The 24,760-nt window shown below is 38.9% G+C and overlaps 1 protein-coding gene across 9 annotated transcripts in view; it reads right to left on the bottom strand.

Moving 5' to 3' along the window:
* lig (ubiquitin-associated protein-like lingerer) overlaps positions 1-24,760 on the bottom strand; it is a 94,496-nt gene that overhangs the window by 13,609 nt on the left and 56,127 nt on the right. For 6 of the 9 annotated variants that reach the window (XR_011715001.1, XM_071681185.1, XM_071681182.1 and 3 more), the window contains 8 exons: positions 21,596-21,757; positions 19,628-19,768; positions 17,078-17,249; positions 15,626-15,909; positions 12,650-12,772; positions 10,548-10,784; positions 6,880-7,014; positions 3,880-4,041 (listed from right to left, as the gene is read on the bottom strand). Coding sequence is in view for 8 of the 9 variants with exons in the window: in XM_071681185.1 (XP_071537286.1) it covers positions 3,880-4,041; positions 6,880-7,014; positions 10,548-10,784; positions 12,650-12,772; positions 15,626-15,909; positions 17,078-17,249; positions 19,628-19,768; positions 21,596-21,757 (1,416 nt within the window). In the remaining variant the exon portion in view is untranslated. The remainder of the gene's footprint in view (positions 1-3,879; positions 4,042-6,879; positions 7,015-10,547; positions 10,785-12,649; positions 12,773-15,625; positions 15,910-17,077; positions 17,250-19,627; positions 19,769-21,595; positions 21,758-24,760) is intronic. The other 3 variants (XM_071681187.1, XM_071681184.1, XM_071681189.1) reach the window with 1 other exon arrangement.

Below are 24,760 nucleotides of genomic sequence, written 5' to 3'. Positions count from 1 at the left end.
GTCTAAACCATTTCAACACACCCTCTTCTGCACAACCCTATCTATAGCCCATGCTATACTACTATTGTTATTATCATTTTTCTTTCCTTTCTTCCATACAAGTTTGCTATTTCCCACATTAGCGAGGTAGTGCCAGAAACAGGTGAAGAAATAGCTTCATCCACTTTCTATTCAATTACATATAATACATCTAAAGGTTATTTAATGTATGTATGACTCATGGTGAGGTGCCTGAGGATTGGCGGAATGCTTGCATAGTGCCATTGTACAAAGGCAAAGGGGATAAGAGTGAGTGCTCAAATTACAGAGGTATAAGTTTGTTGAGTATTCCTGGTAAATTATATGGGAGGGTATTGATTGAGAGGGTGAAGGCATGTACAGAGCATCAGATTGGGGAAGAGCAGTGTGGTTTCAGAAGTGGTAGAGGATGTGTGGATCAGGTGTTTGCTTTGAAGAATGTATGTGAGAAATACTTAGAAAAGCAAATGGATTTGTATGTAGCATTTATGGATCTGGAGAAGGCATATGATAGAGTTGATAGAGATGCTCTGTGGAAGGTATTAAGAATATATGGTGTGGGAGGCAAGTTGTTAGAAGCAGTGAAAAGTTTTTATCGAGGATGTAAGGCATGTGTACGTGTAGGAAGAGAGGAAAGTGATTGGTTCTCAGTGAATGTAGGTTTGCGGCAGGGGTGTGTGATGTCTCCATGGTTGTTTAATTTGTTTATGGATGGGGTTGTTAGGGAGGTAAATGCAAGAGTTTTGGAAAGAGGGGCAAGTATGAAGTCTGTTGGGGATGAGAGAGCTTGGGAAGTGAGTCAGTTGTTGTTCGCTGATGATACAGCGCTGGTGGCGGATTCATGTGAGAAACTGCAGAAGCTGGTGACGGAGTTTGGTAAAGTGTGTGGAAGAAGAAAGTTAAGAGTAAATGTCAATAAGAGCAAGGTTATTAGGTACAGTAGGGTTGAGGGTCAAGTCAATTGGGAGGTGAGTTTGAATGGTGAGAGGCTGGAGGAAGTGAAGTGTTTTAGATATCTGGGAGTGGATCTGTCAGCGGATGGAACCATGGAAGCGGAAGTGGATCATAGGGTGGGGGAGGGGGCGAAAATTTTGGGAGCCTTGAAAAATGTGTGGAAGTCGAGAACATTATCCCGGAAAGCAAAAATGGGTATGTTTGAAGGAATAGTAGTTCCAACAATGTTGTATGGTTGCGAGGCGTGGGCTATGGATAGAGTTGTGCGCAGGAGGATGGATGTGCTGGAAATGAGATGTTTGAGGACAATGTGTGGTGTGAGGTGGTTTGATCGAGTAAGTAACGTAAGGGTAAGAGAGATGTGTGGAAATAAAAAGAGCGTGGTTGAGAGAGCAGAAGAGGGTGTTTTGAAATGGTTTGGGCACATGGAGAGAATGAGTGAGGAAAGATTGACCAAGAGGATATATGTGTCGGAGGTGAAGGGAACGAGGAGAAGAGGGAGACCAAATTGGAGGTGGAAAGATGGAGTGAAAAGGATTTTGTGTGATCGGGGCCTGAACATGCAGGAGGGTGAAAGGAGGGCAAGGAATAGAGTGAATTGGAGCGATGTGGTATACAGGGGTTGACGTGCTGTCAGTGGATTGAATCAAGGCATGTGAAGCGTCTGGGGTAAACCATGGAAAGCTGTGTAGGTATGTATATTTGCGTGTGTGGACGTGTGTATGTACATGTGTATGGGGGGGGTTGGGCCATTTCTTTCGTCTGTTTCCTTGCGCTACCTCGCAAACGCGGGAGACAGCGACAAAGTATAAAAAAAAAAAAAAAAAAAAAAAAAAAAAAAAAAAAAAAAAAAAAAAACATCTAAACTGGAGCCCCTGTCCACAAACTGGCCCCACACACTTTTCTATGGTTTTAATCAACTCCTTCATGTGTCTTTCTTTAGCCCACTGACAGCATGTCGTCCTCTGCAAACTATATTGTTCCAACTCACTTTATCCCTTGTAAGCCTCACATCACTGCATGTTCAGGCCCCAAGCCTTCAAAGCATCTTTCACTTCATCCTTCCACTTCCTCCTTGGTTCCCCCTTTTCCCTAATGCTTCCACTTCAGACATGTATACCCTCTTAGTCATTTTTTCCTCAATCATCCTCTCCATGGGTCCAAACCATTTCCCCTCTCTCATACCTGCTTCTCTTACTGTCATACCTCTCTTTAATCCTATCAGTTCTTATTCAAACACTTCTCATGCTAAATACTGTCTACAAACATTTCATTTCCAACATACCCACCCAATCCTTTATATTTTTGCTTAAGACACAAGCCTCACATCCATACTGAACCAATAGGAATCCTATCCCATCAAACACACCCAACTTTGCCTTTGAAAAGTTCTCTCGCTCTCTTTACAGATTCTTAATATGCCCAAAACCTTGCCCCCTTAACCACCCTATGGCTCACTTAAGCTCCCATTGTTCTATTTGCTCCCACGTCCACTCCCAGGTATCTAAAACACTTTACTTCCTTTACGTTCTCTCTATTCAAACTCACACTCCAAATAACCAGTCTCCTTTCACTGCTAAACCTAAAAACCTTCCATTCAATCACATTTATTCATAACTCTCTCCTTTCACACACACTCCCAAATTCATACACTACCTTCTGCAGTTTACTACCTGAATCTGCTACCAGTAAAATATCACTGTTACAATTACTATTACAATTATTATTATAGTCATCATCATCATCATAAGATATCCATATCCCCTAGTATGAGCAATAACTCTCAATTCCACTTTCTTATACCAGTCTTTAATTCAATATACTTAGAACTACCACCTCATCAGACCTCTAATTAATTGTAGGCATCTTAGGTCTAATGTGATATACCAATATCCTTCCAATCAACTTTAACAATATAATCATTTAGATCTAAACCAATTAATGTATGTTTACTTCTGATGACAATACACTTCTCTGCAATCTCAATAACGTGACCTACCTGCTGTTGAATACCATCCCAAACTGATAATGACGGATAGGCAACAATGGACTTCACATGTCCATGTACTTCACGAACATTTCTATATAAAATGTATCACAACACCTATAAATGGGAAATTTATTCTTCAAAGACTTTTTTGAAATTTTTCTTAAACTTTTCTTTCTACTATGAAACAATAAATCAATTTCAATCAATCTGAATCCTGCCAAATCTTACTAATATAATATGATAAATCTGAAACAACTCACTCCTTTTATCTTTCAAGAGTATCCTTCAGTACTTCACACATTCCTTATATCAAAAGTATTGAATTTCCTTAGTTATAATGTCCATATAACTCAACCATAACCAGAGATACTAATGGATCATCCACATCCATGCTATTCAACACACCCGTAAAACATTTCCTTCATTTGCTCCTGACAACAATTGCAAAGTAATTATATACATGTATGAGAAATTCTTAAGCAAAAATAATCCTGACAGCAAATGGGAAGTAATCATAAAAGTACGAATGTAAGTGGCTGTTGGCAACTCAAGGGTGGGCTTTTTTGATAACTATTTCTTTCCCTACACCATGAAGCTTTAGAACTCTCTACCCTCCTCTATCCTTCCTAATAACTATGACACGGCATATTATAAAAGATGGTTTTTAACTTTCTCTAAAATTTTCAAATAATTTTCCCTTTCATTTACTTCTTTATAATTCACATAAGGCTCAGCTTTGATATGGACTTTAGTCCACGACTGAAGCCTCCAACAGAGAGTCACAAAGAAAAAAAATCTGAAACAAAAGTTAAGCAACTGAAATTTGTGTTCTGATACATCCATTTCCACGGGGTTTCAAAACCAAATGAGTTATATTAATGAAGAGTTGATTAAAAGGGTAAGGAAACTGAACAAACCTGGTGAAGTTGATGATGCATGAGCGGAGAATGGTGCTGAGCTGCAGGCATAGTGGGGATGAACATTGGTGTGTAAGCATTGGCAGTCATGGGGTTTGTTCCAGAGCCAGCTAGATTAAATGGTGGTGGCGTTCCTGTATGGAAACCTTGTTTATCGTACGACTGAAAATAAATGTTACAATCACGTAAGTATCTCAAATTCATCAACTAAGACAAAATAACAATATGAATTTGTGATATATCTTTACATGAGTCCCAGAAAAGCTACATGTTCCTCCCATAAGTGATAACCTACATTTATGATTACTTTACACTAACCCATGATTTTACCCCTACGACCATCCTTCCCCTTTACCCTTGAGCTTTGTATCAACTAATTACTTCACACTAACCTATGACTTTACCCCTACACATTTCCAAGCCATTTTTTCCCTTTACCCTTGAGCTTTGTTTCAACTAAAGCTAAAACATCCAGGTTCCTCTCATCAAACATACTACTTATCTCACTCTTCCTCTCTTCTCAGTTACATCCAAACATACAGACATCCTAGCCTGAGCCTTTGAGGAAGATGAGCACTCCTTGTTTGGCTCCTTCTATTAAAACATTTAGAAATTGAAATACAAGAAGGGATGAATTTCCAGCCCTCTACTCAGTCCCTCTTAGTCACCTATGACACATACAGAATGTGTGGGAAGTATTCATTCTCCCCTATCCCTAGAGATACACATACATTTATGTTCTATAAATTTCACCAAAGTAAACATACATTGCACAACACCCTTATGAAGCTATAAAACGGTACTAATCTATTGAAAAAAAAAAAAAGTGGTAGAGGATGTGTGAATCAGGTGTATGCTTTGAAGAATGTATGTGAGAAATACTTAGAAAAACAGATGGATTTGTATGAAGCATCTATGAATCTGGAGAAGGCATATGATAGAGTTGATAGAGATAATCTGTGGAAGGTATTAAAAGTATATGGAGTGGGAGGTAAGTTGCTAGAAGCAGTGAAAAGATTTATCAAGGATGTAAGGGATGTGTATGAGTAGGAAGACAGGAAAGTGATTGGTTCTCAGTGAATGTTGGTTTGCGGCAAGGGACCATGATGTCTCCATGGTTGTTTAATTTGTTTATGGGTTGGGTTGTTAGGGAGGTGAATGAAAGAGTTTTGGAGAGAGGGGCAAGTATGCAGTATGTTGTGGACGAGAGGGCTTGGGAAGTGAGTCAGTTATTGTTCGCTGATGATACAGTGCTTGTGGCTGATTTGGGTGAGAAACGGCAGAAGCTGGTGACTGAGTTTGGTAAAGTGTGTGAAAGAAGAAAGCTGAGAGTAAATGTGAATAAGAGCAAGGTTATTAGGTTCAGTGGGGTTGAGGAACAAGTCAATTGGGAGGTAAGTTTGAATGGAGAAAAACTGGAGGAAGTGAAGTATTTTAGATATCTGAGAGTGGATTTAACAGCAGATGGGACCATGGAAGTGGAAGTGAGTCACAGAGTGGGGGAGGGTGCGAAGGTTCTTGGAGTGTTGAAGAATGTGTGGAAGGTGAGAACGTTACCTCAGATAAAAATGGGTTATGTTTGAAGGAATAGCGGTTCCAACAATGTTATATGGTTGCGAGGCGTGGGCTATGGATAGAGTTGTGCGCAGGAGGATGGATGTGCTGGGAATGAGATGTTTGAGGACAATGTTTGGTGTGAGGTGGTTTGATCGAGTAAGTAACGTACGGGTAAGAGGGATGTGTGGAAATAAAAAGAGTGTGGTTGAGAGAGCAGAAGAGGGTGTTTTGAAATGGTTTGGGCACATGGAGAGAATGAGTGAGGAAAGATTGACCAAGAGGATATATGTGTCGGAGGTGGAGGGAACGAGGAGAAGTGGGAGACCAAATTGGAGGTGGAAAGATGGAGTGAAAAAGATTTTGTGTGATCGGGGCCTGAACATGCAGGAGGGTGAAAGGAGGGCAAGGAATAGAGTGAATTGGATCGATGTGGTATACCGGGGTTGACGTGCTGTCAGTGGATTGAATCATGGCATGTGAAGTGTCTGGGGTAAACCATGGAAAGCTGTGTAGGTATGTATATTTGCGTGTGTGGACGAATGTATATACATGTGTATGGGGGTGGGTTGGGCCATTTCTTTCGTCTGTTTCCTTGCGCTACCTCGCAAACGCGGGAGACAGCGACAAAGCAAAGAGAAAAAAAAAAGTATATATATGTATACGTTGAGATGTGTATAGGTATGTATATTTGCGTGTGTGGGTGTGTATGTATATACATGTGTATGTGGGTGGGTTGGGCCATTCTTTCGAATGCTTTCTTGCGCTACCTCGCTACCGCAGGAGACAGCGACAAAGTATAATAGAAAAAATAAAAAATAAAAACACACAAGACTGGTAGAAGACATCCAGTCTATATGTTTATCCCAAAGACTGAGCTGCTGGGAGGATTAGTAACCTAAAGTGACATCAACAATATGGTAGACTCTGGCTGAAGGTGGGCCCAAATGAGCAACTTGCTTACACCAATGGATACTAATTAGCAGCATAAGGAGAAAGCATAAGCTAACCCACTTGTTAGATGGAATATCGCTCATGGGACAAACCAGCAGAGAGAGATAACAATCATGTGATTTTTCACTTATCTTACCGGTTTGACATAAAATAACCTAAGAGCTTAGAAGATGGCAAGGAAACATGATGTAGACATTTATAGAGATACAAAAGAAACAATTACAGAGCTGAAAAACAAAAAATTGGGATATAAACAAAATAAAAAATTAGGTGGAAAGATATAAATCATTCACAGAGATCAAGTGTTACTGGTCAGACATGGAATAACCAAGAAACTTAAGAGGATGAGGAGGCAGCATGATATGCCATTCACTGAACAAAGAAAAAATCAAACTGAGTGTGGTGAAAAGGCTGGGAAAATACAAAATCAGAATATAAACAAATAAAAATAAGGTGGAGACATGAATAATTCAGAGGCTAATTGTTACATACCCTTCCCACTTTACTTAGATGGTTTTTATAACCTCCAAGATCAGTGCCTGAATTCGTGGCCGCACCAGTTGTTGCTCCACCACCTTTATTCTGGTTCTGTGTCGCTGACCCGTAACCAGCCTTAAAGTCCTGAGTCTAAAAGCCAAAATAATTAAACAATCTCATATCCATGCATGTACAGGAATTAAAAACATGTCACCAAAAAACAAATTACAATAGCTGTTACATAAAAAATTTGCAGGTAATGCTATCATCACTATTGCAAAACAAGTAATCATTAACAAATTAAACATACCAACAGCCGGTAATCAATAATGAACCAAAGGGCTTATGAAGTCTAGAAAACAAAGTTTCTTTTCTAATATCTTATGATGTTTGAAAGTATGATAATGGTCATTCCTTTCTATATATTCATAAACATTTATAAAGCACATCAGATAAGGAGAAAGCACAATGACCCATATAAGCTACATTGTTCAAATTTACTCTATCTTGTGCATACCTTTCATCCTTCTCCATATTCAGGCCCCAGTCACTCAAAATCTTTATCAATCCATCTCCAATTTTGTATCTCCCTTCTCCTTGGACCCTCCACTTCTAACAAATGTATCTTCTTTGTTAACCTCTCCCAACTCATTCTTTCTATATATCCATACCATTTCAGGACACCTTCAGTTCTCTCAACCACATTCTTTTTATTACCACACCTCTCTCTTAACCTTTTATTACTTACTCGATCAAACCACATATTGTCCTCAAACATTTCATTTGTAACACATCCACCCCTGTCTACACATCCAATTCATCTATAGCCCATGCCTTGCATACATATAACACTGTTGGAACTGCTATACCTTCAAACATACCCATTTTTGCCCTACCATGGTTTTCTTTTTTCATATTTGGTTGCCATTTCCTGTGTTAGCAAGGTAGGGCTAAGAACAGACACGGAAAGGCCTCATTCACTCACATCCATTACCTAGATGTCGTCCTGGGAAACAGCAATCATGTATGAAAGAAAATTTAAGTAAAACTGAATTATACTTTGCTGCATGGCCAACAGCTGTGCAAGATGAAATAAATTAGAGAGAATTAAAAAACCTTCACATGTAAAAGAATTGCACTTGAGCACTAGAACTACTATAAAAGGCTAAAAGAGCTTTAACTGTGCAGTTTAGAAAGACCCACAGAAATATCTGGCAATATGTGGAAATATAATAAAAAGGGAGGCAAGTTGTTAGAAGCAGTGAAAAGTTTTTATCGAGGATGTAAGGCATGTGTACGTGTAGGAAGAGAGGAAAATGATTGGTTCTCAGTGAATGTAGGTTTGCAGCAGGGGTGTGTGATGTCTCCATGGTTGTTTAATTTGTTTATGGATGGGGTTGTTAGGGAGGTGAATGCAAGAGTTTTGGAAAGAGGGGCAAGTATGACGTCTGTTGGGGATGAGAGAGCTTGGGAAGTGAGTCAGTTGTTGTTCGCTGATGATACAGCGCTGGTGGCTGATTCATGTGAGAAACTGCAGAAGCTGGTGACTGAGTTTGGTAAAGTGTGTGAAAGAAGAAAGTGAAGAGTAAATGTGAATAAGAGCAAGGTTATTAGGTACAGTAGGGTTGAGGGTCAAGTCAATTGGGAGGTAAGTTTGAATGGAGAAAACTGGAGGAAGTAAAGTGTTTTAGATATCTGGGAGTGGATCTGGCAGCGGATGGAACCATGGAAGCGGAAGTGGATCATAGGGTGGGGGAGGGGGCGAAAATTCTGGGAGCCTTGAAGAATGTGTGGAAGTCGAGAACATTATCTCGGAAAGCAAAAATGGGTATGTTTGAAGGAATAGTGGTTCCAACAATGTTGTATGGTTGCAAGGCGTGGGCTATGGATAGAGTTGTGCGCAGGAGGATGGATGTGCTGGAAATGAGATGTTTGAGGACAATGTGTGGTGTGAGGTGGTTTGATCGAGTAAGTAACGTAAGGGTGAGAGAGATGTGTGGAAATAAAAAGAGCGTGGTTGAGAGAGCAGAAGAGGGTGTTTTGAAATGGTTTGGGCACATGGAGAGAATGAGTGAGGAAAGATTGACCAAGAGGATATATGTGTCAGGAGGTGGAGGGAACAAGGAGAAGTGGGAGACCAAATTGGAGGTGGAAAGATGGAGTGAAAAAGATTTTGTGTGATCGGGGCCTGAACATGCAGGAGGGTGAAAGGAGGGCAAGGAATAGAGTGAATTGGATCGATGTGGTATACCGGGGTTGACGTGCTGTCAGTGGATTGAATCAGGGCATGTGAAGAGTCTGGGGTAAACCATGGAAAGCTGTGTAGGTATGTATATGTGCGTGTGTGGACGTATGTATATACATGTGTATGGGGGTGGGTTGGGCCATTTCTTTCGTCTGTTTCCTTGCGCTACCTCGCAAACGCAGGAGACAGCGACAAAGCAAAAAAGAAAAAAAGAAAAAGTCTGTGTGTGTATATATATATGTGTACATTGAGATGTATAGGTATGTATATTTGCGTGTGTGGACGTGTACGTATATACAGTGTGTATGGGGGTGGGTTGGGCCATTTCTTTCGTCTGTTTCCTTGCGGTACCTCGCAAACGCGGGAGACAGCGACAAAGCAAAATAAATAAATAAAATAAATAATAAAAAGGCACTGAAGTGGGTATCAGAAGGGATAGTGACAGTTGCATAGTGACCCAGTACTTCATCAATTCTCAAATTGCACTCCTCAGAGAGAGAGAGTGAGTGTCTACCAGAGATGTGGCAGTAAAAGGAGTATGTATGAGAGAGTTGAAGCAATGCTGAAATGATCTGGATATGTGAAGAGGATGAGTGACAAAATGATGGCTACGTGGGTATATATGTCAGAAGTGGAGGGAACAAGGAAAATGGGTAAACCAAGGAGGAAGTGGAAGGAGGCATTAAAATGTTGCTTTGAATGCTTGGGACCTGATCATGTAGGAGGGTGCAAAACATGCATGGTATAGAGCGAATTGGAGTGATGTGTTTTACAGGGGATAACATGGTGTTAATGGGTTGAACCAGGGAAAGTAAAGTGGTTGCAGTAAGCCATGGAAAGGTCTGTGGGACCTGATTGTGGATAAGGAAATCTGCTTTTGGTACATTACACCTGAAAGATAGAAAGTAGATGTGAGTGAATGAGGCCATTTCTTCATCAGTTCCTAATGCAACCTAGCTGATGTGGGGAATGGCAAACATGGGGGAAAAACTGAAAGGAAACTCTACATAAAACTGAAGATAATACAGAAAGGCAAATGAGAAGTTACAAACAACAATACTCATGATTTTGTTTTTCTGGATTGCATCCACACTTTCAACAGAAAAGTAAAAGTCAAAAATAATAAGTACCAAATCCTAAACTCTCCAGGAGTGTTCCATGACAGTCACTATGGAAGTATCTGGCCTCCTCTTCTGGCACAGCTTATAAATTCTTGAGTATTATTGATCACTACAATAAAGTGATTTTAATTTGTTCTACGCATCTTACACTCTGGAAAATGTCACATGGGGAATTATTCTATGTCAGCACTAGAAATTTTCCTTTCAAACATAACAGCACATTCAAACATAATCAAAGTTATAAAAACTATGAAAAAATTTCCCTCTCTTCATAAGCCCTTTCAATGATTTGCAACAAAGCTGTACCAGTTCCTTACCTGGGATAAATTATCATAGTAGTTTCCTGTCCCATACTGCAGTTTTGGTGCAGCAGGGAACTGATTAGTATTTGTCCCCGTGTGTGTATTAGTAACAGGAGGAATCTGTATAATGGCAGCAGGTGCTCCATACTGGGGGAAAGAGCTTGGGACTGCTGCCATGTTGTGGTACATATAAAATGGAGGCATTGCAGCATTGCCTGTTGCAGTGATGTATGTACCTCCAGCTTGTGCACCCTAAAAAGAGAATATATAATAAAATAAACAAACACCTCAAAAATCAATAAAATACATATAATGATTTCATAGGATTGATAGAGATGCTTTGTGGAAGGAGTTACAAATAACGGTGAGGGAGGAAAGCTACCATAGGCAATGAAGAGTTTCTATCAGGACAGTAAGGCATATGCTATCTATGCTATCCTGAGTTAGAGTGGCCTAACTTGCTCAAATCTGCTCTCTAGCTCATGTAAAATGCATCAAAACCAAAGCTCCCTATCCAGAACCAAGCCCCACTGACCTTTCTGTGGCTTAGCTTGAGTACTTCATATACCCTAGTTCGGCCCACTGACAGATGTCAACACATGTATAAGCATATAAATATATTTTCTCTTTTTATCCCTGACCAACATTTCCTGCATTAGCAAGGTAAGCCGGGAACAGAAGGAAGACCAGACTTCCTCATATTAATTATACATCTGGGAGGGAAAAACTGAGTGTCTGAAGGAATAGTAGTTCCAACAATATTATATGGGTGCAAGGCATGGGCTATCGATAAAGCTATGTGGAGGAGGGTGGATGTGCTGGAAATTAAATGTTGAGGGCATTATATGATGTGAAGTGGTTTGATCAAGTAATGAAAGGGTAAAAGAGATGTGTGGTAATAAAAAGAATGTGGTTGCTTGAGCAGAAAACTGTGTGCTGAAATGATCTGGACATATGGAGAGAATGAGTGAGGAAAAGATGACAAAGAGGATATATGACTAAAAGGTGTGATTACGAGAGAGCAGAAAAGGGTGTGCTGAAATGGTTTGGACATATGGAGAGATTGATTAAGGACAGGTTGACAGAATGGATATATGTGTCAGAAGTGGTGGGAACAAGGAGAATGGGGAGAACAATTTGGAGATGGAAGGTGGGAGTGAAAATGAATTTGAGTGATCAGGGCCTGAACATGAAGGAGGGTAAAAGGAGTGCATGGAATAGAGTGAATTGGAAAGATGTGGTATACTGGGGTCGACATGCTATCAACAAACTGAACCAGGGCATGTGAAGCATCCAGGCAAACCATGGATAGGTCTGCGGGTCCTGGTTGTAGATAAGGAACAGTGGTTTCAGTGCACTAATGGGATGTGGTCCCCTGTATACTACATCAATTCACTCTATTTGTTTAGAAAAGTGACAAACGTACTACAAAGAATGAAAGAGAAGTACAATCTTTAAAAAAGACTTGGGCAACAAACTAAAATCATGGTAGGAGCAATAGATAGTGGTTGGTAGGAACATTTAGGCAGGAACATTAAGTAGAATCATAGGTAGAAGTAGTAAGTAGGAACATTAGGCAGGAACATTACGAACTAGAAAGCGCAAACATTAGGAAAGAACCTCTGCAAACACTGTGCTAGGGTTGCTCTCTGCCAGTGGCCTGTTAAGGGTGAGGCACTAAAAGCTAAGAAACAGTCCTGGAGTTCACTAGTTATGGAGAATATATTGCTATGGCCACACTCACGAGGGAGTTCTAGTCCGGAACAACCATCAGAGACACAGATGTACGGATAAATAGATAGACCAAAAGTATGACCTGGTTCAGTCCACTGACGGCAGGTCGCCCCCAGGATACCACATCAATTCATTGTAACCCATGTATGCCTAACACCTTCCTGCATATTGACCCTAAGCACTCAAAACCTAACTCATTCTATCGTTCCACCTCCATTTTGGTCTTCCCCTTCTCCTTGTCCCCTTCACTTCTGGTACACATATACTCTTCATCAACCATCACTCTCTCATTTTCACCTTATGTCCAAAACATTTTAGCATACCCTCTTTAGCTCATACATACATACATACTGAAAGTAAATACTGTTACCCAAATTACTTACTTGCTGATTCATTGTGGAAGGAACTGGTGAGGAATTTTGGTCTGTGCGGAACTTTGCATCAGCTACAGAGTAAGCTGCTGAAGTCATATTTCCATCCCGTCCAGTAGCCAAACTGGTTGGTGCCTGCAGGGAGAATCACAATAAAAAAGTAAGTTATATACATAATCTATAAAAGACATACACTGTTTTTAAGAAATAGTGTCGCTTTGTAAAATTGATTCTCTGTAATTATAGTATCTAATGTACCAACATGATATAAGTAAATCTTCATACTGTCCTGCCTCCTCAAATGCATATGGAATACTGATTGACTGATTTCTTAGAATCTGTAAAGTGACAGAAACTAATTTTTATTCAGAGTGTTTTTACATGAAAAAGATATCTACAAACTCAAAACTATCTATAAAGAATTATATGTCTTGATTATCTGTAAAAATTCTTTTATATTTGTATTTTGTTTTTCACTCTTGATTGCCATTTCCCAGGGTAACACCAAGAACAGATGAAGAAAGACTGCATCCTCTCACATCTATTCTCAAGCTCCTTATCCACAAACAGACACCACAGACCTTTCCATGGTTTACCCTGGAAGCTTCACATCCCTTAGTTAAGCCAACTGACAGCACTATGACCCCAATATACCACTTCAATCCAATTCACTCTATCCCACTGTAATATGTTTCAACTATATGCATATCTGCAGTCAGCTTTTCACTTTTCCACTTGACCAGCCCACTTCAATCTGCATATATCCAGTCCTCTCTTTATGCGGGATCACTGTATGTGAATTTGCTATTATGTGAGAAACCTACTTCTACCAGTCCCTTTTTTCATGCAGTCAAAATTTGCTACTATGAAATTGTGAGTGGTAGAAAGAACACCAACACTTCAGTGAGGGTTGGTAGATGGAGTCAGCAAGGGTCCTAGGTGGTGTACACCACGCTCCCTCCAGAGGATCAGTCTCGCAGTTACCACCTTTGTGTGAGAACCTGACAACTGCTCCTTTCCAGAAATCCCTCAAAGTGGTTGCCACAGCAATACAGTCTCCATATCTAGTGAACTCCAGTGCAACCTCTTAGCCTTTGTTGTCTCACCCTGTACAGGTTATCGTCAGAGGGCAACTTGAGAGCACTGTTGGCAGAGGCTTCTTCTTAAGTGTTCCCATTGACTACTAATACCTAATGCTCCTGCATACAGAGGCTCCTTCTTAATATTCCCACTGACTACTTCTACTACTGTTCATACCTACTACTTCTATCTATTGCTCCTACCATTTTGCCAAACGGCAAAAGGCAGTGATATCGCATAGAGCTCACCACAGGGAATTTCATATTTACAAAGAATGAGCTGTGTGAGTTAAGTGTTGTCAATATGCAAGATATTTAGAATGTTCGTGGACAGAATACCAGTGGTCAACATGTGGGTTAGGCAGAAAGATAAGAGAGCTTCTTCGGTTAGAAGAGTGCAACTTGACAAAAACTAGAGTGATGGCTTACTATGCAGCCATCACTAACACCCAAAATACCCAGGCAGGTAGTACTGGCAATATACCTCCCTAGTCGTTGGCTGCCTACCAACTACTACCTACAGTAATTTGGGTATAACTGGTAATACAATTTTCCTGCAACCCTGTGTTTGTTTCTAAGGTATCTAAAAATCAGGCAACATCTATCGAAGAACCAGCAGTTAAACAAGACCTCTCTGACCTTATAAACAAAGCTAGAAATATAACGATGCTCTGGTGTTGGTGAGGGAGTGTCAGTACAGTAGAAAGTGCACCAAAACTTCAGTGAGGGTTGGCAGGTGGTGTAAGCATGGGCCCTGGGTGGAGCATGCCACGTTCCCACCTGTGAGTCAGTCTCACAGTTATAACCATTGTGTGTGGATCGGTGCTACTTGTGTGATTTAGGCACACCAGCAAATGTGATTTTCTGGCAACCCAGAGTGCTTGTTAAAAGGAAGATAACCTCTCTGACATTTGAAAGGAAGCTGGAAATCATGTGATGCACTGATGCTGATAAAGATGCGTAAGCACTTGTGTGTGCTTACAGCCTGGGTGAATCTACAATCCACAACATGATGAATGTAGAGAACAATTAAATTGCTGTGCTCTACTCTACTTCACTGCCTGCCAATGTAACCACAAGGGTTAGAAATCCACTTGGGGAGAAGATGGAGAAAATGCTCTTGCAATACATAGGTATGGGGGGGTGCTTTGGTAACCTTCAGCCTCAGGTCTATGGCTCTGAAGACATAACATCTATATAAAGAAGACAATGTAACTGTGGCAAAGCCATTTAAAGCAAGTAAAGGATGGCTAGATAAGTTCATCTGACATCACAAGCTACAAGACAAAACAATAAAGGGAAAATCCACCACTGCTGGCCATGAAGCTGCTGCACACATCTCATTTTTCACTATGTTTATAGGTTTGCTATGTGAAATTTTTCTTTGAGCAAGACTTTCATGAACATAACCCCTTCCCCACGAAGCAAGGGATGGATGTACATATGTACTCTACAACACAACACGGCATTGTGTCTGAGTTCTTTTTCTCTTATTCTTGCCTCCTAAAAGAAATGTGTGTAGCGTAGTGCAAAATGTAAGTGCAACATTCAAGTATACTCGACGATGTTACTACAAAAGCAAGCAGGAGTCTTTATCTAACAGAGATTCTTGCAGCTAGTTTCTCATTAGATTATAATCACAAAAAGGCTATTTCACTATGACCCTTGCTCATTAATTTGTGTTTTCATCATCCAATAATCAGACTAACTTTGGAGTAAGTCATGGTCCCCATATTAGCTGATATAATTTTCCACACTTTTCACTTTTCAATCAAAACCTTTGCATCAACTGCAAACAATTCATGTTAAGAGTTCATACCTTTTCTGAGAATGTGCACGAATCTAGAACCACCCCAATTGAAGCAAACACACCTCAAGGAAAAGATGACAGAGAAGGGGAGATAATTACCATGTGCGGCATTCGCTGCTGGAGTAGTTGGAAATCTTCTAAAGAATACATAGGTTGCTGGAGTCCTGTGTAGAAAGCTGGTGGGAGGGCCCCTTGTAATGCTGCTGGAGGAGAAACATACTGCGAATGCTGTGCCATCATCTGTGCTTGCTGCTGTTGCTGCTGCTGTTGATGTTGCTGAGCCTGTTGATGCTGATGTTGCTGAGCCTGGTGATGCATATGTGGTGGCTGATGCTGATGAACACCAGGAGGAACAGAGCCACCCAAGCCACTAATAACTTTACCTGTAAATTAAGTACAATTTATTTCTTATTTACATAAGATAAACTTTTTATTTCTTTTATGCACAACTAGTAAGGTAACGAGAGAAGCATATACACAATGACCTAAATTGCACACATCCACTCTCTGGCTGTCAAGTATAATGCATAGTGAATAATTTTCTAAATTAGTTTGGGTGTAAAATCATAGAAGGCAGCAGTGAAATGACAGAAATATTCTATAAAACTAAAATTTTAAAACTGAGATCTGCCCCAGAATCCCGAGTATGTCTTCTTGAATACTTCTGTTCTTACCAATTCAATCAAAAACAAAAACAAACTGTTCACATGAGAACTCTACTCAGAGTCTGCTTAAAACAGGAATGACTATCACATGTGAACAGTAACTTTTCACTACATCTACAAATTAAGAAAAGATGTATGAGGGTTGTTTCAACATGTGTACATACAGGGATAAAATAAAATGAAAAACAAATAGACAAATTATAGATATATGGGAACAAGGAAAAGTAGCATTTTTCAATGGACTGCATGTGATCTAAGCACATGCTAGAGCATCATGGAAACTACAGTTTATCTGATAAAAAAAAATAATTATCTGGGAAGAAAGAGCACTTCCTCAAAGCGAAACTTTACATGAATAGCCAAGGATTAATCGATTGTAAATACCTAATCAATCCCAATACCATACAACAAAAGGATTTACCAGAGTTATTCTGAAATATCACAAATGGCATTTCTCTGAGGTAAATGGCATCACGGATTACTGTTAATAATAAAATTGTTATAAAGGTGCCTATATGAAAACTTTTGAAGATTGCACAGCTATGCAAACCATATGGTTACTCTATTCCTCAGGTTATGGGTGGCAGACAGATGAATAAAAGCTGTTCAAGAACTGCTAAAGGCAGTTGAGGATACCATATGAATGCTTTTCATGTCTAGTGAAGGTGTTCTCTGCCAGACAACAGACATTTAAGTCTTACATAATGACCCTACTTGACAAAATTTTCCCTTTCATCAAAGCACACTGAACATAAGCCACTGGTATGCTTGAAAAAAGAGAAACTGTTTACATATAATCTTATTCCATGCAAATGCAAGATGAGATGAAAAAATGAAAACTTCAGAATCAAAATACCACAAAAGATCTAAAGGATATGACACAAACCTGGGACTGAGGGCTTCGAAGGTTGGGCGGGGTGTGTGGGAGCTGAGTTTAGAGAAGCTGAAAGTACTGCTGGACCAGTGCTGTTGCTAGTACTGTTGCTACTAACTGAAGCACTCGTTGACAATGTGCTAGAGTATGCAGAGCCCCCTGTTGATGTCTGCTCCCCATAACTCTGCATAAAAAACAATCTTCTTTAAACTTCAACTTATGTATACAATTAAATCATACGTTTTCTGTTAAGGAAACCAAGATGAAAATAATGTAAATACATTCTATTTCTTCTTCTTTTCTTTCATACTATTCGCCATTTCCCGCATTAGCGAGGTTGCGTTAAGAACAGAGGACTGGACCTTTGAGGGAATATCCTCACCTGGCCCCCTTCTCTGTCCCTTCTTTTGGAAAATTAAAAAAAACGAGAGGGGAGGATTTCCAGCCCCCCGCTCCCTTCCCTTTTAGTCGCCTTCTACGACACGCAGGGAATACGTGGGAAGTATTCTTTCTATTTCTATTTATCTATAATATACTACCCAAATGATACAGTAATAGCAGAATGAAGTCACACACCTCTGCCACAGACCAACCTTGACTGGGAACCAATTAATCTTCTCTCTTCCTATTCGTACACATCTTAAACCCTTGATAAAAACTTCTTACTGCTTCTAGCAGCTTACCTCCTACACCATACATTCTTAAGATCTCTATCAACCCTATCATATGTCTTCTCCTGATCTATTCATTGCCCATACAAATCCATCTGTTTTTCTGAGTAATTCTCAGACACATTCTTCAAACCAAACACATGATCCACACATCCTCTACCACTTTTGAAACCAAACTGCTCCTCCCCAATCCGATGCTCTGTACATGCTTTCACCCTCTCAATCAATATCCTCCCATAAAATTTTCCAGGTACACTCAACAAACTTATGCCTCTGTAATTTGAACACTCACCTTTAAAACACTTTGCCTTTGTACAATGCCACTATACATGCATACCAATACTCAGGCACTTCACCATGATCCATACATACAGTGAATATCCTTACCAACCAATTAACAACACAGTCATCATCTTTTTTAATAAATTCAACAGCAATACCATCCTCTCCCACCATCTTACCAGATTTCATTTCCCACAAGGTTTTCACCATCTCTTCTCTCTTCACCAAAACACTTTCCCTGACTCTCTCACTTCGCACACCACCCTGACCAAAATACCCTACATTTGCCACTCTATCATCAAACACATTCAACAATCCTTCAAAATACTCACTCCCTCTCCTCCTCACTTCATCACTACCTGTTTTCACTTACCCCTTTGCCCTCTTCACCAGTTCCCATTTGTTCTCTTGTCTTTCACAAATCATTTACCTCCTTACAAAACATTTTTTTATTCTCCGTAAAGTATGATACTCTCTCACCTCAACTCTCATTTGACCTCCTTTTTCAACCCTTGCACCTTCTTCTTGACCTCCTGCTGCTTTCTCCTATATATCCTGTGCACTTCTTCCTTGTAAGCACTGTCCAAAAGCATCTCTTTTCTCTTTCACTAGCAACTCTTCTTTGTCATTCCACCACTCAATATCCTTTCTAATCTGCCCACCTTCACCTTTCTCATGCCACTTGCATCTTTTGCACGTCATCACTGCTTCCCTAAATACATCCCATTCCTAACCCACTCCCCTCACATCATTTGCTCTCATCTTTTGCCATTCTACACTCAGTCTCTCTTGGTATTTCTTCACAAGTCTCCTTTCTAAACTCACTTACTCTAATCACTATCTTCTCAGTCATTCTCTCCTCTTTTTTGAAAACCCCTACAAACCTTCACCTTCGCCTCCACAAGACAGTTATAAGACATCCCACCAGATGCCCCTCTCTGCACATTTACATCCAAGAGTCTCTCTTTCACACTTGTATTAATCAATATGTAATCTAATAATGCCCTATGACCATCTCTCCTACTCACATATGGATACTTGTGTATATCTCTCTTTTAAAAAACAGGTATTCCCCATCACCAGTCTTTATTCAGCACACAAATCCAAAAGCTCTCCATCACTTCCATTTACAACACTGAATACCCTGAGTGCACCAATTATACCCTCAACTGCCACATTACTCACCTTCACATCCAAATCACCTATCACTAATACCCAGTTTTCTGCACGAAAACTATTGACACACTCACTCAGCAGCTCCCAAAACACTTGCCTTACATGATCTTTCTTCTCATGACCAGCCTAAGCACTAATAATCACCCATCTTTTGCCCTCCACTTTAAGTTTTACCCACATCAATATATAATTTACTTCCTTACACTCAATCACATTGAGTGTAAGTTAGTAAATTATATACTGATGTGGGTAAAACTTAAAGTGGAGGGCAAAAGATGGGTGATTATTACTGTTTGTTAAAAGCAATTTTGGAATAACAAAGTAAATAAATCATGCCCATCTTTCAAAGAATAATCAAATTTACTGAACAATAATTACATAGTACATAATCTGAATTCTAATCTACCGCTAATATAAACAGTAAATCAAGTACCTGTGTAGTATCCTTGACAGATGGAGCAGTTGGTATCCCAGCAAGAGGCTTTGGAGTTGACATGGATACAAGTGGTGAGTGACTAGAGGCATTAACATAACTGTTCTGGTATTGGCTGCTGCTGTTACCTGGAACTGTGGCCTGGCAAAAACAAATAAATATATTTTGTTACATAACCCAAGGACCCCTTTAAGAAGCTCCTACAGCTTCAAGGCTGTCAGGCATAAACTCATTCAAAGCAAATACTGGTTTCCAGAGTTAAAGGAGGAGAAGGGCTTACATTTTAGATGCCCTCCTTAGATAACAGTTTTCCCAAACCTAAATATCTTACAAAGACTAACATTCAAAATGTATTCTACTAAAGAATATACAGTGCTGAAAGAATACAGAAATGAAGTAACATCAGCTACAGTTTTCCTTATAAATAGCAAAACATCGTTTTGGTAGCAAGTTTCCTGTACCAATGTTTAATATGGCATTTTGATAGTCAACACCATTTTCAATTCAAACATTCCAAAAAATGTATAGTCTGTAATCTTACCTTTGTATTTCCTGGTTCACTTTGGCACTTGCCTTGCTTTTGGGAATTCCTCCACGGTAAATATATTTACATACACCATAATAATTATATTCAAAAGCTTGACATTGTTACAATACTGATAGCCATTTTAGAAACTGACCAGCAATATAAACTTTTTTAACTTCATCTTGATAATACATCTTATATTTGCAACAATCTGTTTTCTTCTATTCCCTGGTCCACTTAAGTACTGTATGGGAGACTTTTATCATTCTAACTGAGGTATTCCAGATTAGTTTATGTACAATCAAGCACCAAACTATGGCATTAATGCATTCCTTTAGCTTACATCTTTTAGTCTAATAAATCTGCAGTTGTTCCCGAAGTTTACTTACATTCTTGAACACTTCTCTCTTATGCTATCTGTACTGAGAGTCAATTGTTAATCAATCACTCATTTTTTTTTATAGCTTATTCCATGCATGTAACAGCTATACATGCATGCATGGCAGTGTTACCAAATTTCGATTTTGACCTACTGACATAAGCCAACTTTTTTTTTTTTTTTACTTGTTCTATCAATGGATCCTCACTCGATGTAAATACAAGGTGAAGTACTGAGGCTTCTTCATCTTTCTCTAATCTTCTTATCTTTTCCTATCTCTTTTCTAGGGTTAGCATTTTCTTTGGCTTCTTCATGGGGTGGGGGGTTCCTTTTAAAGAAGCAATTGTTGGATGTTCTGGTGGTGCCACATTACTAACATAGAGAAAAAATAATATTCACAAGTAGGGAAAATCTAACAAGCAAATAAGGCAAAATAGCAGTCATTATACTACATTCCCAGGATTCATATACTATTCATACTAGGTAATTCAGGTATAAATCACACCAACATATCAAGGTCTTGGTGGTTAAAACTGAAGGTAGAGATTGGATGTTAACAAGTGATACTCTCTTTCCACTGTTCCTGACACTAAATCACAAAGACGGGAGAAACAACTGTGTTCAGAAGAGAGTAATTAATCATACCCAAATCTGTTTGTATTTACCTTGTTTACAGGATGGGAAACGGGTACTTCTGATGCTAAAGTGTCAACATCCCGTAGTTAATATAAAATCCATTTTTGTTTTCATAATCATAACTATTATTCATGATATAAACCCACCATGTACTACCTGTCTTTTTACACTTCACTAAATCAATCAATCTACCTGTCTTTTTACACTTCACTAAATCAATCAATCTATCACTTGTTTAAGTCACTCTCCTCTGCTCCTTAAAAGTTTCTGTTTTCAACCCTGTGCAAACTTCCTGTGGAATTAGTGAATACTTTTCCCAAATTGACTATTTTCTCCATTATACGTACCCAATCCATCATCCAAAATAACACTACAGAAATCACATGAAAAATGCTGATGATATTCAAGCTGTACTCATCAGACTTACCTGAGCAGAAAAGCTGGATCCATACCCTCCAGGCGTTTGACTACTGTTGGTGCTACTGTTATTATTAGTGCCTCCAGTTCCACTGCTAGCATTACTGTAACCACTGTTATTACTAGTACTGGTCCCACTGTTTCCCTGTTGACTGCTGGTTGTATATGAATTCTGAGGAAAAATAAACATCAGGCTAGAGTGACACAAACAGTTCCTAAATTTTTCAGAGAAACATACATATGAATGAAGCCATGCTTCTTTGCAAGTCTTCAGTGAATAGGGAAATCTCTAGCCAATAATCATGCAGCCTCCCCTTACAAATGTATAAGCTTCCTATTACTTACATTTGTAAAGATGTACAATGTAAATGTGGTCATGTGATACAGTATCAACAACAAATTTTAACAATGACTGGCAAAACATTCAAAGCAAAATGAGTACAGAAACCTTTTGCATGTTCATAAAAATCATCTGATAAATATGAAATTTCAAAAAGGAATATAAATACAAGATATATGCTTCTGTTTTTATGGGTTATGAAACGAGTATACCTTGCACAATCCTCAAGTAACTAAAATGTCAATACAAACAAGAGAGATGTACTCATTGCTCACAACATACTTCTACTGCTATTTACAAATAGTACAGAGGTAAACTGATAACTATGAAGATTTGTTAAACAATAAAAATGTAAAATCACTGCTTTTTAAAATTTCTTTCAGAACTTTTTTTTTTCCCCCATACTATTTGCCATTTCCCGCACTAGCGAGGTAGCGTTAAGAACAGAGGACTGGGCCTTAGAGGGAATATCCTCACCTGGCCCCCTTCTCTGTTCCTTCTTTTGGAAAATTAAAAAAAAATGAGAGGGGAGGATTTCCAGCCCCCCGCTCCCTTCCCTTTTAGTCGCCTTCTACGACATGCAGGGAATACGTGGGAAGTATTCTTTCTCCCCTATCCCCAGGGATATTTCTAATAAATTAAAAAATCAAGCAAAACTTATACATCTATTCTACCAAAATACTTTACTTTATCAAGTAACTGACAATATATCTAAGAACCTAAAACAAACAAAAATATGTGTATGCCATATATTCAACATAGTCAGTCCTTTCTTTGGATAATACCCTTTGGAGATTCATAGATAAAAGTGATGTAAAGATGCCCAATATATAACAACACAACTCAAATTCTGGGGCTTTATTATGCCCTTTGAAACAAGAAAAACCCACTGGACTACCTTTCACAATACTAATAAAAAGACATAATTAATCCTTTCAACGCTCAAAGAGAAAAAGCACCCTTCAATTCAACATTGATGAGAACAAAAAAGCTTACTTCTCCAATTTAACAAAGAAGAACTTGTTTACATGTACTTTATTATATCACCACTGTAAGGAGTAACAGGGGTCTCAGTATCACCTAATCAATGCTGTGATATTTATGAGTATGCTATTAGATTCTTCTAGGTTAAATTACACAATTACCTTATTATTTGCATTAGCACTTTTCAGCATTTCTGTCAGCACACCTTTTTTTCCAACAATTACGACTCTTTAAAAAATCACTAAAATTGTAAATAAAAACCCCATGAAGCCTAAAGTGGATTTTACTTTCCTAATGCAGCAACATGATATAAACCTCTCTCTCTGACATCCAGGAGTGTAACTTTGCCTCTACACCCTCTGTTTTCTTTCATGTGGACCTCCAGCAACTGTCTGTCATCATGCCAATGAAAATGGCATGATCTTAAGTTTATATGAATGGGGAGACAAAAAATGGAACCAGCGGCATAACGGTAGATGGATTAAATCTGGGGCCACGGCAAAAGGGTCAATCAATACAATAAAACTAATTAAGCAAAATTTAAAGAAAAGTTCAAAATAAAAGAAATACTGTCCTGGTGCTGTGACACTGGTAATGAAACCAACAAAAGCTGTGGCCATGGTGTCAAACACAAGATTATAAAACCTATTAAATTAAATATATGATGAATCAGCAGTGAAAAAGATGGAAGCAATTTTATAGGTATGGAGGTACAATCTCTACTTGTCATGTATAACACCTTACAACGCTTAACTCACGCTGTTCATTATTTGTAACTCTAAATTTTCCTGCAATGAGCACTATGCGCTAGCCCTGCCTTTAGGCAAAATTGTAGGAGCAGTAGATAGAAGTAGAAAGTGGGAACATCTAAGCAGCAGCATTTGGTAGAAACAGTACATAGAAGTAGTAGGTAGGAGCATTATAGAGAAGTCATTAGGAACACTCTGCAAACACTGCACAAGACTTGCCCTCTGCCTGTTAAGGGTGATGCACTTAAGGCTAAGCAGTACTGGAGTTCTTTAGTTACGGAGATTCTGCTGCCATGGCCATACCTTTGAGGGAGTTCCAACTGGAACAGGCATCAGAGATATAGATACATAGATAGTTTCACTTTAACACACTAAGCATGAGTGAGAATGTGTGTGTGATCCTGCAAGTGATATGTACTTAACCCACCTCATTAAATCAGGAATTGAGTAATCAAAAGAGTCAAACAGAAAGATAGCTTTTCATCTCCTACAGTGAAAGTTCTCAACATCAATCCACACATTATCAGACTTGCTAATACATATTTTCTCAAAAAGGTCTCCAAATTCCAGCTTCTTGTATATATTTAGTCCTTCATCTTCACTGTTTCTTCCCTTTCAATTTCTTCTGCTGGCATCTTGTTTGCTATGACCATTATATCATTAGTCTTCCTAAAATTTAGTCATTCAATTATTTTTCAATGAATTCCTTGATGTTCTCTGCGCTTTTGTATATTTAAATCTTCTTGCATTTTCTTGTTTTTTTTCTTGATATCATATTACTCACAAAAACCTTGACATGCTTTCCTTTACTTCTCTGTGAATTATCATACACAGTGCTTAAGTTAGAACTGTTCTTTGTTGTACCTATGAGATAACATCCTCTTGAGTATAAAGAATGACACTTCCTAATAACCTTTTTTTTTTCTTTAAACTTATTGTACTATCTCCTTACCTTGCCTTTAATGTTCTATTTTGCTACCTTATCACTGATAAAAATGCAATTCTATATTTCAACTTGCCAGATGCCTTAGCAAAGTCAAGAAAAACAATATCCATATTTGCTTCTTGCATTAGCATTTCATATGTGTCCCAGCAGTAAGCT

Source organism: Panulirus ornatus, chromosome 32 (genome assembly GCF_036320965.1).
Source record: "Panulirus ornatus isolate Po-2019 chromosome 32, ASM3632096v1, whole genome shotgun sequence".
NCBI lineage: Eukaryota > Metazoa > Arthropoda > Malacostraca > Decapoda > Palinuridae > Panulirus > Panulirus ornatus.
Note: the sequence above shows the minus strand (reverse complement) of the source record. Positions and strands in the feature narration are given on the sequence as shown.